This window comes from Ascidiella aspersa, chromosome 4 (genome assembly GCF_963924565.1).
Source record: "Ascidiella aspersa chromosome 4, kaAscAspe10.2, whole genome shotgun sequence".
NCBI lineage: Eukaryota > Metazoa > Chordata > Ascidiacea > Phlebobranchia > Ascidiidae > Ascidiella > Ascidiella aspersa.
Genome location: NC_139450.1, coordinates 5,793,029 through 5,808,883, shown reverse-complemented (window position 1 = coordinate 5,808,883; position 15,855 = coordinate 5,793,029). Strand labels below are relative to the sequence as shown.

General features: G+C 37.3%; 1 protein-coding gene across 1 annotated transcript; it reads left to right on the top strand.

Annotated features, from left to right (window-relative positions):
* Positions 1 to 789: 789 nt before the first annotated feature.
* On the top strand, positions 790 to 14,735 carry LOC146146829 (uncharacterized). Its single transcript, XM_083387092.1, has 16 exons — positions 790 to 895; positions 2,134 to 2,200; positions 2,520 to 2,649; positions 3,510 to 3,626; positions 4,365 to 4,589; positions 5,855 to 6,046; positions 6,561 to 6,683; positions 7,035 to 7,103; positions 7,913 to 8,159; positions 8,868 to 9,116; positions 9,641 to 9,769; positions 10,342 to 10,503; positions 10,785 to 11,087; positions 11,781 to 12,130; positions 13,639 to 13,832; positions 14,314 to 14,735. The coding sequence occupies exons 2-16, from the start codon at positions 2,137 to 2,139 to the stop codon at positions 14,595 to 14,597; spliced, it is 2,838 nt and encodes a 945-aa protein (XP_083243218.1). The 5' UTR covers positions 790 to 895; positions 2,134 to 2,136; the 3' UTR covers positions 14,598 to 14,735.
* The last annotated feature ends 1,120 nt before the right edge of the window (positions 14,736 to 15,855 follow it).

Sequence of the window (15,855 nt, the reverse complement as noted above, 5' to 3'; positions counted from 1 at the left end):
GAGTTGTAGGCTTTGATTGTTCTACCCTAGTATTGAAATAAATTTCTATAGCTTAAAAAGCTAAATTACACTTGTCTTTTGCTTCAAAAATGAGAAAAATCACAGACGAAAGAAAAGTTTTTCGAGATAAGTGGGAGGAGTTATATTTTGTCACCGCGGTCAGAGGTACTAGTTATTGCCTTATTTGCCGGCAGAAGATTGCTGTTATGAAGAAGTATAACAAGGGTTTGCACTTCGAAACCATGCACCGCGATAAATAATATGCTTACCAGGGCAAAGTAAAAAAATAAAAAGTTAAACCAGCATTTTGCAAACAAAGAATTTTCTTTGCCAATATTAGGCAGTCCACATCTGCAAGCAACTCTAAGATTTGTTTCTGCTGACAATTTGAAGCCTAATATCAAGATCCTTGTCCTTGAAAAACGCTGCCAGTAAAGCAGCCAGAACAAATAACTATAGCCTAAAATCAGCCTATATGTGTTTATATTTTATTGTGAATTGCGGCCCTTGGGCATTTGACACGTCCTCATTTGGCCCTTAGAGCAATTTGAGTTTGAGACCCCTGGCCTAGCGTGACCATTGCTTGTTGTCGCATTCCAACACCCAATCGTCAGTATAAACTAGTAACCGACATCCTCTTCTAATAAGATTTGTATTTTAAGGCCAGGATGCAACTGACAATGATGGCTATGCAGTGTCAATACAGTTCGTAATGGCGGACCATCTTTACTTGCATTAATTGGGTTGGATTTTTTTAGGTGCAATTGTATAACCGCTTTTAATATCGGTAAAGAAATACGCTTAGTACTTTTTGCATGGTCGCAAAAATAGCAAATGCTGCTGTACACAGTTCATTGTGACTTAAAATTTTTCAGTGATGAATGATTGACACACGGTAAGCACCAGTTTTATTTTGGGTCTCAGAAAGGTTGAATAACAATGAAAAACATGAAAAGCGAGCAAATGAATGCCCTCCGGATCACCACAGTAACCTTCAGTATTCAGACAGGGCTTATAGGCGTTTTGTGCGGAACAGCTCTTTCAATAAAAGGTTTCACCGCTTTTCAAAACTAAGAGAAATTCAGGACTAGTGCCCGTCATATCTGCAAAGTAGCCTGCTTAACCTAGAATGTTATAGGTGCCGTCAACCCGAGTAAAAGCCTTATAAGTAGAGGCTATATCTGTCACAATTTAACGTCACCAGGAAATTAAGAGCTTGAAACAACAGCAGACAAATAAAAAAAGCACTTTTTAGTTATTCGGGCAATTTTGTGTCGACTTATTTTACTAGAATTGGCCAATGTAAAACAAAATAAACATACATGAAGAGGTAAATAAGTTAAACCAGGTATTATTACGACAAAAAAAAAGAATGCAAAAATACGGTTAATTAAAAGTTTCGCACTTATTTTCTTGAACGCTTGCATGATAAAATTCAATCACAGGGAAAAAAACAAGAAGTAGACATCAGAGTTAATTCGTGTTTTAATCTCGGTTCATTTTTTTGTCATAAACAATACTTATATCTAGTGCCAAAGTTTTTTCGTTTTGGTTAGATTTTCGGAGGCAGGTCGCGAACATTGACATCACCTGTAGTTTGAGCATGGGTTATTGGTTACGTTGAACGGTAAAAATTGCTGAGTAAAAGTCCATGCTGGTGACAGAAACAACTTATTATAAAGCGACCATATCCTGCAACGTGGTATTACCTACCTCGATTGAAACAGCCGCGGACAGGTAAGGGAAACCATCCATTTTATCGACTTTAGTATCAAACGGCGATCACATGTGAAGTAAGGACAGCAAAATCGCCTGCAGCCATCGAGGTTTCTATGTGTCATTCAGAATCTGACCGGCCTGTCTTTTCAGAAACTGGCCTTCTGACAAAAGCAACTTGTAAATACTGGAGAGATTAAACTGGCCGCGAATGGCAAAAAGCTAAACGGCCAGAAACGCGTTACGACATTGAGCTTTTCAGAATACAGCATAGAGTCTATGCCATAGACCTTAAAAAAGAGACTAAATTGTTTGAATTAATTTGAAAGACTTAAAATTGCATTTCTTTGGCATTTAAAAATAATATCACTGATAAACAACGTTTAGCCTTCAACGTCGGTGTATTTTGCTCCACAGAAAATGTGCATAAAATTTGCAGTGGCGGTTTTACTTCTGGTTGGTGGTTTAATCCACAATTCGGAAGGTAGGTCTTTATACAGGTTGTTTTTTATTGGATTTACTGGATTACTCCCTACTATAGTCTCTCAATATAAAAGTTTTAAATTTAACGTCCAATATAAGTGCCTATACACGAGTGGTAAAGAAATCTAAAAGTAAAAAAAGTCATAAAAGCGGAGGATTAAAATCTCAAAGCAGAGGATTAAAATGCTTGGTGCACGTTTTATGATTTAAAGTTTCTGTTCGCGTTTAAAAAAAAAACGGCAAAAAATGGCAATGTGTCTATTTTATGTACTGTTTTGGCCAAGCCTTATAAAAAGTTCATTTTGGACATTTTTTGACAGGAAACTTTAGATGCCAAAACGGAACGACGATTCCGATCCAGAAATTTTGCGACGGAGTTCAAGACTGCGATGGAAGTGACGAAATTTATGCAAACGAAAGCTGCCCTCTCTGCAAAGATCCTCTTTTAAGGTGCTTGTTTACATATAGCAGTGTAAATCCAAATATAAGAAGACCTATGCCCTAATCGTAAGGAACGGCGGTTAGCCTAATTATTGGCAGAAGTAAAGCTATGTAATACTAAAATATCACAACGATTTTGGACGCTGCAAGAGTGATTTTATTTGATAAATACAAACAGCACGGATTACGAATCTTTGTCACAAACAATTGCATGATAATTATGTAGTGGCTTTTCTAAGATCAACTTAAAAAAAATAAAAAATAAATAATAAAAAAAATAAATAAAAAAAATAAAAAATAAAAAAATATGCCTTTTCGGGTATACACTAATCAGTGACCATCGAAAGCTAAACAGCTATTGAAAACGAGGCTTATTTTGAAATTGGATGGTTGTTGTGAAAACAAAAGTGTTGTTAACATTATATGATACCCACGCCTATAAAAAATTATAATAAACTACTAAAATGAATCACGTGAGGCCATCAATTATGTCGAGCGCTGTCAAACGCAACGTGCATTTAGAGGATGTTGTCATGGGGTGCTATAATCAGCTTCCACGATACCGTTGCCGGCCGAATTTAATGAGGATGCGATATAAACCATTTACTAAGCGTTGTAAGCTGTGAATAAGATAATAAACGTAAAAAATATGTCAAAGCCCATACAGAAGTCGGTGTCATTTTGAACGTTTCGAATAACTCTTTAAATGTTGAAAAAAAAATGAATAACGAGTTATTCGAAACGATCAAAATGACACCTACTTTTGTATGATGGGTTTTGATATTTTTATCACGTCTTACTAAAACCTCCGACCATTATGTTCCAAAGATAATAGACGTTTAAAATGAAGCGTTATGTTTGTATCACAGCTGCCGGCAACCCCAAGCGAACATATCGTGCGAAATTCACCGCGACTACATTTGCAATGCTTCCGTGTCTTGCATCGGCCTGACTCCTTGCGATATTGGATGTCCCACTTACTACAGGTAATTAATCGGAGGTCGTCAGTTCTGCTGCTTTAAGTTTGCTCGTAAAACCAAAGAAGGTTAAATTTATGTAAGCCTTCAAGAAATGAACTAGTTTTACTATTTTAAAAATTAAAAATTTATATGTTTTATATTAACGAACATAAATATGTACAGTTGAAAAACATCCTTTAACTCAATAGTAATGCTTTATTAAGATAAAAATTTTTGGAAATATCTGATATTTTCGGTTGGGTCTTCAACAACTATTGGATTCATTTCGTTATGTTACCAGTTTATCTTGAGTCTCAGTTGTGTTGCAATTTTTTCCCAATTTTATTCGTTCCAAAATCTAATTAACAAATATAAAAAATAGGTAATGTGTCATTTCGACTCTAGCTTATGCTATGCTGATATTATAGCCGCAGACATCTTTGCACTTTTCTAGTGTATAAGCTATCGTCCTGAATCCCGTTTTATCACGCGTTAAAAAGAAGGCTCTGATAATTGACGCAACCACAAAATTATCTTAATCGCCTCTTGAATTATTGATATCGCCGACTAGTTTTCAAAAGTATTGCCAAGACCCGCCCGTCGGTATTTACTCGTCCTTGAATTTGCATTCAGAGGAAGATAAATGTGAACAACTTCCAATTTTAATGCGACGACCAGTTTTGTTTAAAAGGATTGCCAAGACCCACCCGTCTGTACTTACCCGGCACTAAATCAACATATTTTTAAACGGCCACGCCTATACAGATGCAGAAAGACGAAACAGTGCGTATTGCGGAAAACGGTTTGCGACGGTGATCCTTGCAATGGATGTCCGGAAGACGATACAGACTGGAAGACAGGGATCGGGTTCCAGTGCGCCAGGAGCGGCCAGTACTGTCTACTACCGCAGCAGCTTTTGTGGGACAGCGTGCAGGATTGCGCAGACGGCGCTGACCTTTGCTACAAGACTCGGTCCGTGAACGACGGAAGGTTGGCAGTTTAGTATATAAACTGTTCTCACTAGGCATAGTAATATGAATCAAACAACAGCTTCTCTGGTAATTTTAACTCTTTACCAACGTTTCGGCAATGACGAAGCGTTCAGTGTCATTCACCCTGACGAAGCCGGCTTGCATAGGTTGCCGAAACGTTGGTAAAGAATTAAAATTATCAGGGGAGCTGTTTTTTGATTTATGTTAGCAGGTTAGTGTTTCCTAAAATAATTCTTGCACGCTTGCAGTGTTATTCAAAGTTCACTTCACTGCTATCAACGTGTAACATTTCAAGAGATGCAGAATTACTTCAAATTAAAATCTTATTGTTTTGATAAAGTTGTACATTCCATGACAGTCTAAGTTAAAAGATTAGCCATCCAAGGGCAGGTCAAATGTTAAACTGCCACATTTCTTAAAATTATTTAATTCTACGGAAAAGTTCGCCATGAAAATATCTAAAATCAAATATAACAGCCAGCAATTTTTAGGTGTAAAATTCATAGAAAAAACAATTTTTTTTACCTTGCAAAAACATTTTTTCTAAAGTCAAGTTATTCTTCCAAAAGCATTTATTCAAGTCGTGTCATTTTACCCAAAAACCGAACTAATTCATGGTCATTCACTTAAAGGTCAAAAATTCAATACTGTATTCACGTAAAAACAAAATTGTTTTTATTTGCTGGTATCTATAGATTAAATTTATTTAAACCACACATGTATAATGCTATAGTCCAATGTTTCTTAATCAGGGGAATAGTTCATCCAAGGGTGAATAAAATTTTTGCAGGGGTGAACCAACCAAAAGGGGTCAATAAGGGTGAACCGTGTGAAATGGATGATAGCTTCCGCAGGGCTTTTAAGTCATTTTGTGCTATTATATATATACGAGATAGTTTTATCACATCATAAGACAAGGGTGGATGAAATATATAGGTAGATGCTAGGGGTGAACCAACCAAAAGAGATGAATAAGGGTAAACCGTCAGAAATGGATGATAGCTTACGAGCAGGACGGATATTCCGGGTGTTCAACCTGTTTAGTGAAAATGTGAGAATTTCATTTCCAAAAAGACAAGGCTGAATGAAATCTGGAGATAAATGCTAGGGGTGAACAAAACTAAAAAAGTTTAAGAGGCACTGCTATAGTCAACAATTTGTCCAACAAGTAAAATAAAACACAACAATAGTGTCGCCGCGTACTTGAGATTCGGGAAAAAACATCTTATATCTTCACGGACAACCTCCACGTCTCTTTGTCAGGGATCAACGTACAGCAGCGGGAAGTACGTTTGACCACAAAAGGTGCTTCCAGTGTTATGACGGGTCCATGATGGTGCCGCGTCATAAGGTCTGTGACGGAACAATCGACTGCTCGGACATGTCTGACGAGTGTCTTTGTGAAAAGCGGAACGTGACTATATGCGACAAAGTTCTCAACAGTCCCGCACAAGCGTAGGTTTTCATTCATAAAATTACGGCGGACTTTTGTTAAGATTTACAAAAGTGCTAACGAAAATGTAGAGTGTAAAATTACACAAATGACCGCATGTAGACATTTTCGTTTTCTTTCTACCCAATGAACAGCTCTAAAAAAGAAAATTTGCTAATTTATTCCTCTATTTTTAAAGATTTTAAGCTTCAGTATAAAAAGGCATTTTGTTCTTTCTGATTTTTTAGGATTTGGCAATCACGCGTCTAAGACATGTGGTTTTGCTATTTCACCGCTTTTCATTTATTAAATAGGTTTTCGAAAGGGAAGTACTAATAATATTGCGATTATCGCTAACGTATTAAAAACAAAGTACTAATTAACATATTGGGTTTATCTATTGTTTAAGAAGTATCCCCCATTCAGAGATTCGTGTCTAATTACATAAATTTAAATAATTGTATTTGCATGTTTCTGCGTTAGATAACTCTGAGTTTCAAACTCCTTCGCCAATATGCACACATTGTGTTTTTACAGGTGCAGCAAAGGACAGGTAGTTTGCTTTATGCAGGGCGACAGATTTAATTTATCACTGTGTTTGAATCGGACAATGTTTTGCGACGGGGTGGTCGACTGCCCTTTCAATAACATGGACGAAAAGTAAGTGAACGCAAGACAAGCCGGCTAAAGGGTAATAATCTACTAAAAAGACGTGTTTTTTACACTTTCTTGGGTTTACAAAGATGCATTTCGAACCTTAGAAAAACAATGCCTAAACAACAGACGCATGTTTAATTTCTATTTTAACAAAGCAATTATACAGCCAATTTAGAACGATAAAATACAAACGTGAATTGACGTAATAAAGCTTTATTCCCAAATGAACGGCGCATATTGTTTCATCAATCATATTTTAACCAACTGACAACCATGTTCCTGTTTATAATTATTTTACTGTTTTTTATTTAGTAGTGCTTCGCGTGTGATTTATAACTAATGTCTTTACTGTAGGTTTAGCTATTGTAAAGGAACTCTTCCATGCCCTAAAGGGCTGCTTAGCGACGCGGGCGGCAAATGCAGGTAAGAAATATAAATCTTCTTTTTTTATGCAGTTTGATAATTCTCTATCGGTACGGATTTCGCGCAATAAAATCAAAATATTTGAATGACATCAACGTTGAAACAAAACCTAATCCGGAATATGATCAAAAATAGACCAACCATTAATTCCGAACAGGACCTAGGTATTTTCGCGGCACATTTTTAAGAGAACAACATTATAGTAACTCAACTATCGCCCTTAACACACGACGTACCGGTACTATATGTAAAATGGGCGCTGGTCTAGAATCCTACCGCAGTTATAAAATCAACGCACAAAATTTGAGTTAGGGTGTCGGTTAGTGTTTGAGTGAGGGTAGGTCAAGTATTGCTATATTCCTAATTTAATAATAATACTTGACCCACCCTAACCCAAACGCTAACCCGTTGATTAGTGTTTAGGTGAGGGTGGGTCAAGTGTTATTATTTAATAATATTGCATAACTTACCCAAACCTAGATGCTAACCCGCACCCTAACCCAAATAATGTTTCGTTGTGGTAGGATTCTAGACCAGCGCCGTAAAATGTCTTAAAATATCAATTTTGTAATGGATGGTGCGTATTTAAGTTTAAAATACTTGCGGGTATGCCTATTGGTAATGCAAATAGCTCACTTTCGAATATTACAGAAAGTATCGCGGCAACACTTGACAATCTCTCAAGACACACTAGTGCCGCGGTACACAGTTTGGGAATCACTCCTTTAGGTACTACTATGTTGGTCAGCAGAGATCTCTAAATTTTTACCTATCGTGACTGTTAAGAAATGGAATATGTTTTTGCACAGATGCACCCAAAACCCGTGCAGCAGCTTTAATGCGGTAGGGGTGATTTGGCCTTTATCGCAAAGCGCCACGTTATGCAACGGGGTTACCGAGTGCAGCCTAATACCTGGTTTTCGTTGGATGGATCCGCCGGGCTATCCCCAGGACGAATGTGAGGCCATATGTCCGCCAGGAACTTTTAATTGCACGGACAGATCTTTCATGGGTGTGAGCGTAAACCCTCCTATAATCGCAGAGTGTCAAACCTATGTAAGTTTTAAGTGTACCAGGCATTTTCTAATGCATTTTTTTTGATATACAATTGAAAGAGTAATCCATATAGTTTATCCATAAAACTTGTATAGTTCATGCAAATATTTAAAAAGTATTAGTTTAATTTAAGTATTAGTTTAAAGCCCGCTATCCGATGTGGTTTGACTCGGTTCAAAAACGGCCCTATATATACCAGTGTTTCGCAACTTTTTTTGGCATGTGGTACCCTACAAAAATTATAAATAGTTCGCGGCACCCTTGCTCGTATTTTTGCTGAGTGGGTAATTGTAACGTTACAATAAACGAGATTGAAACAGAACATTAACTGTGCAACAAGATTGATAAAACCTTTTTAATTATTGGCACTTTTATCTTACACAAAAAATTGTATTAAGAAGCTTACCAATACAGCAAAAATTGGAATCTGATGAGTTGGAAACATCTCTCAGCAACCCGTAGTGTTACAAATGCCATCATAGAGTGCCGCGGACCCCGGTTGAGAACCACTGCAATATACGGTCAAACAATGCACAAATTTTGAATTAAGCTGGGAAAGGGTAATCTATATAGTTTATCCATAATGCTTGTATAGTTCAAGCAAATATTTATTAAGTATCAGCTCAATTTAGCCCGCTATCCGATGTGATCTAATGCGGTTTAAAAACGGATCTATATACTGTCAAACAATGCAAATTTTAAATTAAGCTGGGAAACTTCGTTATGACGATTCAGCTGGATTACTACAAGCAATGGTGCAACGGAATTGTGGATTGCACTGTCACCAAGGAAGACGAAGCAAGTTGCAGTCGGAGATTTTACTGCAAGAGTGGTCTTAGAATCAACATTCCGTTAAGTGAAGTTTGCGATGGAACTGTGAATTGCGACAAGGGTGAAGACGAAGAACCTTCACGCTGCCCTGAAAGGTTTTACTGTCCAACTTTAGACAACACCAAGGTGATTTTATGACGGTTTGTAATAAGTGTTACAGTTTTTTACAAGCGAGTATTATTGCCGAATTAGACGTCGTTATATTTTTTTAAGGTCGGTATCCTTATGGCATCCAAAACCATTGACAGCAGGTTTCTGCTTGTCGATAACTGTTTAGACATTTTTATTAATTTTACTGTTACTGTGCTGTATGTATTTTACTTTACTTATAGGAACTGCCGATGCCGGTAGGGGAAATATACATTCCTTTGAGAATGTATGATTCTGGTTTTACTCTGGATTTTAAACTTTGAGTTTTCATTGGTTATATTTCTGGTTGGCCGGGCATTTTAAAGTAACTTGAAATGTTAGAATGTAAACAAATAAATATCCCCGTTTCATAACATAGAGAGGTATAAATGCAGGGTATCATGCGTAAAGCTTTCATGCCTTTTTACAACGAAAACCCAAGTGACGGAAATTCAAATAGCATAAGTATACATTCTTTTCGTTATTGTTTGAAATTTACACTTTGTCACTGAATAAAATAGGTCTCTGTTCCCAAAAAATCCTATTGCAACTTCATAATTGATTGTGACGATAAATCTGACGAGTCGAACTGCACCGACGGAAGGTTTTACTGTGAAGACGCCAGTCCCCTGTATGTGCTTAAAAAGGATGTAAGTTGTTTCGTTATTGTGTTCAAACTCCATAATTCAGCCTAAACAATTTGGTGGAATAAAACACCTTTTTCATAGAGAACATTAAAAACTATTTATTTTCTGCGTATAAAATAGATTATTACCTATTTGACGATTGCTCTGAAGCATAATATTGTTATTTGCAGTGTTGTAACGATTCATGCATTAATTTCGCTAGCAAACTTTTACTGGAAGTGATTCATTCAAGTCTTAGTGTTTTTATTTAACACAGCTTATGAAACTGGTAATTGTCTCGATTTTCTAACCTACAGTAAAGCAATTTGCTTGCTATGTATTGCGTTTTGTTATATTTTAGTTGAGTTGCTCATAATTGGACGAATTGGCCAATTTCAATAGTTAAACGTCTTATTGCCTTTATTTGGTGTTGACTTCTTCTAACAACGAGTTTAATTGACTTGACTTGATATTTGTTAAAACACTTCACTTGGATTTTATTTTTCATATGACTTGACCGGGACTTTATTCATTTCTAAATGACTTTTACAACCCTGGTATTTCACACTTTGTTACTGATACTGATTACTGTTAAGGTTCTTAATGGCCGCGGTGACTGTACTGACTGGAGTGACGAGTGTTCCACCCACCTGAAAATTAAGGCGAACATTTTATCGTCGCGATACGAGATGATTGCCAACCCTTTCCTGAGAGCCATTGTTTGGATTATGGCCATGCTTGCACTAATTGGAAACGCAGTAAGTAGAATAACTTTCTTCATAAATTGGTATAGGCCTACTAGCATTCAGTAAAGTATGAATTTGCCTCTAAGAGGCCATTTAGTTCACTAATTTTGTTTGCAAAGTCAGATAAAAGATAACGGATAGACTTTATAATAGGATTTACTTTCATCCACAATTTAGGTCTCTTTTTTATTCGGATTTCACTTTTTAATAAGATTCACTATCATCTATATTTTAGGTCACTTTTTTATTAAGATTTCACTTTCTACTAAGATTCACTGTTATCTATATTTTAGGTTGTGGTTGTCGGTGAGATCAAAGTTCTGAAGAGGATACTTCAAACTGGCGGTACGGCTTCACTACGCACAAACCATATGCTGGTGCTCAATCTGGCGGTCGGAGATCTTTTGATGGGCATTTACCTGCTTATGCTTGGCGTTGCTGGTGCCGCATACAGCGGGATTTACTGCTCGCAGTCGTACTCTTGGCTCACCAGCCAGACTTGCAAAGGGATGGGGGTGCTGGTCGTTCTATCTAGCCAAACATCTGTGCTCAGCATGGTTCTGCTGACCATCAGCCGACTTTACGCCGTCTTTAATGTGAGTGCTATCATTAATCTTTTTATTAACCGATCCAAGTATCTTTAGTGATGCTACAGATGTAGCCTACACGTTTAATCTGGGACAGATATTTAAAAAATATACAATACAGCTTCCGGCACTTCAAATCTTCCCGCCACAGACACACGTGAAAGAATATAAACGACACAAAAAATAAACAGAACTATGACTTAAATTAATGAGTTGATCGGCCTCGGTGCGCTTAACTCACTGGTTCCAAACGATTTGACTTACGTATTTGGAGCAAAATACTTCGACTTGACTAAGTAATTTGGAGATATGACTGGACTTGTTTCATTTACGCTAATGTTTTGACATAAATTAAAAGTGCTTGAACCAAAACATTTTATTAAAATTGGGTTAGTTTAACCGATTAATGACGAATAAATGTTAACTTGCTATATGTCTCGGTTTTAATGTTTGCTATAAATGTAACGCGTTCACCAGTTTTGTAGGTTTGATATTTGCTTTTGACGTCATTGCTTTAACGTGAATGTGGCTTGCTTTGACAATGACTAGCAAGATATTTCGCAAATTATTTGACTGCGGCTTAAATCCTTTCTCTATGGATTGTTTACAACACTGTGTCACACTTTATTGCGAGTTACTAGATTGCGAGTTTAATCATTTTTTAATGGCTTACTTGCAATACTGTGTCTCACTTCATTGCAGCCAATCAAGGCGATTTCGAAGCCCAAAAAGCGATTCGTCATCCTGGCAATCCTTCTCATCTGGGCTATTTCTCTCACGCTGGCGCTTGTCCCGCTCACGAGCTACTACGACAGCAGTTTCACGAGAAAGGCGCTGATCACCGGCAACCCGCACTTCTCCAACGTGGTGGTGGACTTTGACGCTAGCAAGGAATTCACGCTGAAGTTGTTCACTTACTCGCCTTACTTCGAGAACCTTCCCTCATCTGCTGTGGACCAGGTACAGGCGACTACGAGCTGGGCCGAGCTGCAGAAGATTGTTGATACCCACGCGCCCGGACAACGCTACCTGGACATCGAGAACTACTTCGGGTTGGTCGCTTGTTGTTGTTCGTCGTCTTATATTTGCTGCAAACAGTGCCATGATTTAATGAGAATATCAAAGCCCATACAGAAGTAGGTATCATTTTGAACGTCTCGAATAACTCTTTATTCATTTTCAACATAGCTATGGAGAGTTATTCGAAACGTTCAAAATTATACCTACTTCTGTATGGGCTTTGATACTCTCATTACGTTTTAGTACAACCTCCAATCATTATGCTCCAAAGTACTATATGGTTGTTTCTCGACTCGCTCCGTTTGAGCCTGTGTAGCTTAGTTGGTTGAGCGAAGGTCCCGGTATACTATCGAAGGTCGTGAGTTCTAACCTCACCACAGCCTAAAAAAGCCTAAAACAACAAAAACACACAAGGTCAAGCAAACAAGAGAAAAGCTCTTCCGGGTTCGTCGCTGGTTGTTGTTTTGTATATGTCGTTTTACACGATGCTGCAAACAAGGCATTTCCGAAAAACACTTAAGTCAAGTGTCGATTGTAAACTGAAACATCATCTAACACTGATGCACATCTAAATACCGATGTCAAACTTTTAGTATTGTTACACCAGCTAAAACAAAACGAGAAAGGCCTAATAATTTACTACGGTGGGGATATATAAGCATATCAATTATTGGTCAACTAGCTATTTAATAAACGTATTGTCTTTTATTTACATAATCTTTTAAGTCAAGTATCTATTGTAAACTAACTATACTGACACTTGACACAAGTTTTCGCAATATTGAGGGCTACAACCTAACAAGTTAACAAGTTTCGGCCATTTTATCTCAGTTGTATCCCCAGCTTAATACCAATTCAAGTCGAAGTTAAATTTAAATAAAAAAAATTAAATTTTATTTTATTTTTATTTTTAACCTTGATTACATGAACGGTAAATTACTGAAAACTGGTAAACTATACTTTGATTTTTGACGATTCTATTCGTGGTAGCACCCAAAACTAAACAAAGACAAAACTTTTCACATGCATAAAACCAAGGAAAATTATCTTAAAGTTTGTCCCATTAGGTCAAGCAATTTCATAGCAATAACTTAGGTGCACTTCACCATTGAAACAAGATAAATATGTTTCACTTCTAGCCTACTGTATGCCTACATGGCCCCGCTCGGATATATACTGTATTTTATATTGAATATTGCAGTACAGCATTTATTTTTTTACAAAATAACAAATAAATTATCCTGATCGATATTTAAAGGTTATCACAGGGATGTTCGACTGTTGTTTTTATTGGAAAAAATATGTCTACACATGATAAACCTATCAAAAAAGTGTAACGATTCTAGAAGACAGTAGGCTACCCGGTTAACCACAACTGATTTTATGTATTAACTCTGGAACAGTTCCAATCCACCTGAAATAGAAGTAAAAAATGTCACAATATGCATTAATATGAAACAAGTTTTAATAATTTTATTGACCTTTCTTTTTAATGGGCGAAACGTAATGCTATAGTTAATATATTTTTTTCCAATTCCAGGTATTACAGTGAAAGCAGCGTCTGCATACCCAACTTGTTTGTGACCAAAAACTACGGCGCCTGGCGGTTTTCCATCGCTATATCAACCATCAACTTCCTGAGCTTCTTGTTCGTGGCCACCGGCTACATCGTGATAATAGTCAAAGCGAAAAAGTCCGTGGGCGCATCTAAACGACCCGATAAGAAATCGGCAGGTAATTGCTAAAAAAACACTGCACCGAAGATGCCAGCTTATCGTACACCATGCCTGGCTGTAATAGGTATAGCTTTATAATACTGACATTTCCCACAGGCTTTGGAAATAGCTTTAAACCGTATAATAACACTCCTATGGTCGCGTATATGCTATAGTTTTACGCAAAAAACACTGCACTGAAGATGCCAGCTTATCGTACACCATGCCTGACTGTAATAGGTAGCCTTATGAAACTGAAATTGCCCACAGGCTTTGGAAATAGCTTTAAACCGTATAATAACACTCCTATGGTCGCGTATATGCTATAGTTTTACGCAAAAAATACTCACTGAAGATGCTAGCTTATCGCACATCATATCTGGCTGTAATAGGTAGCCTTATGAAACTGAAATTGCCCACAGGCTTTGGGAATAGCTTTAAACCTAATCATAACACTCCGAAGGTCCCGCATATGCTATAGTCTTGTATATTTTCAATAGAAATGCAACGCAAGATCATTCGCTTGATCGCGACCGACTTCTGCTGCTGGATTCCGCTCTCCATCATGGTGTTCGTCAACTTCAGCGGAGTGAAGATCGACAGCATCTCGTACGCGGTCGCCGCCATCGTCCTGCTTCCCATCAACAGCGCCCTCAACCCGATCCTCTACTCAAGCTTCGTGGACAAATTGGTTGACAAGATAAGAGGACGGAAGCCCGCAACTGCTGGCTTATCAACATCCTCTACTCGAATGACCACTATAAAGAAAGAAAGTCAAATCTGACCTTTAACGCAATAACCCAGTCGTTGCCGTGTTAGGGACACTGATCAGTTGCAGGCCTTGTAAAACAAAATCTAAAATCGTTGTACACAGTGTGGCATTTTAACGCTTGTAGACAGTAATGTCGTAACTGTGGATTGTGAATATTCGTGATAACCATACCCGAGGTTGTCCATTGGCTTTCATCTTTTGAGACGGGAATATATATATTTTTTTCTGAGACGGGAATATATTTTCGGCTTGTTTATACCGTATGGACTTTACCTCATGAGAATAATTTTTTGTCTCACCAAGTTGTGGATATAATTTATGATTTGTGGTTTTCAGTTAACGAATAGTAAGACTCAAGAAAATTTTAACGTAAAACAGTGGCAAACCACCAATGGTTTAGATTGCGTCTTGATATAACATCTCAGAAGGACCGTCATCGTTTTTGAGTAGCCTACAGCAAATTGGTTGCGAAAATTTGGTACCACAAAAGTTAACTCTTTGTCCAAACGGATGTGATCGCAGTTTTCATATAACTGAACGTCATACGACCTCAAAACACATTACGCCCTCAAAACATATTTAACCTCATGTATGTTATTAGTGATTTATGGACTTCCGAGACTAAATAGGGACATGGCCGCGAAATATGGTGTAATTGAGAAACGAAATCGCTTGTTTCGAAGTTGCAGTCATAAAACGTGGCATTTACGTCAATGGTATAAGTAAAGACAAATTATTTTGTCCGCAAATGTATCGCTCGCTGCATTGACCTTCGTTGGGCCACGCAGGAGTTAATAAAAGCTAAAGCGATGTAAATAAAGGTCAGCGATTTTCGACTAAAACGTTTCTTAACGCGAAAATGAACCGCATTTTTTTTAATTTACATAGCTGTAACGCAGTAAATCGTCGTTTAAAAACTTCAATGTACGGTACATATTGTACACATGTGCATTTGGTCTATCGCTAAAACATAGGGTTGCCCAATATTTTGGATCGGAGTTATACCAAATCAATGTTTGTAGCCTATTGCTACTCGTCCTAAACTATAGGCTTAGTATAGAAATTATAGCCAATCTGCCATCAACCCGCGAAATTTTTATCTTGAAACTTATTTGTCAAAAATGTTTTAACATTTGGAAATCTTAACGATGAAGCAAATTTTAGCCCAATAACCTGGAAAAATTATTTAAATGTTTCAAATCTTTTTCGCTTATTTTAGCATGGAGAGGACGTCATTCCATATTGAATTGGATTGCGCTATTTTTATTCA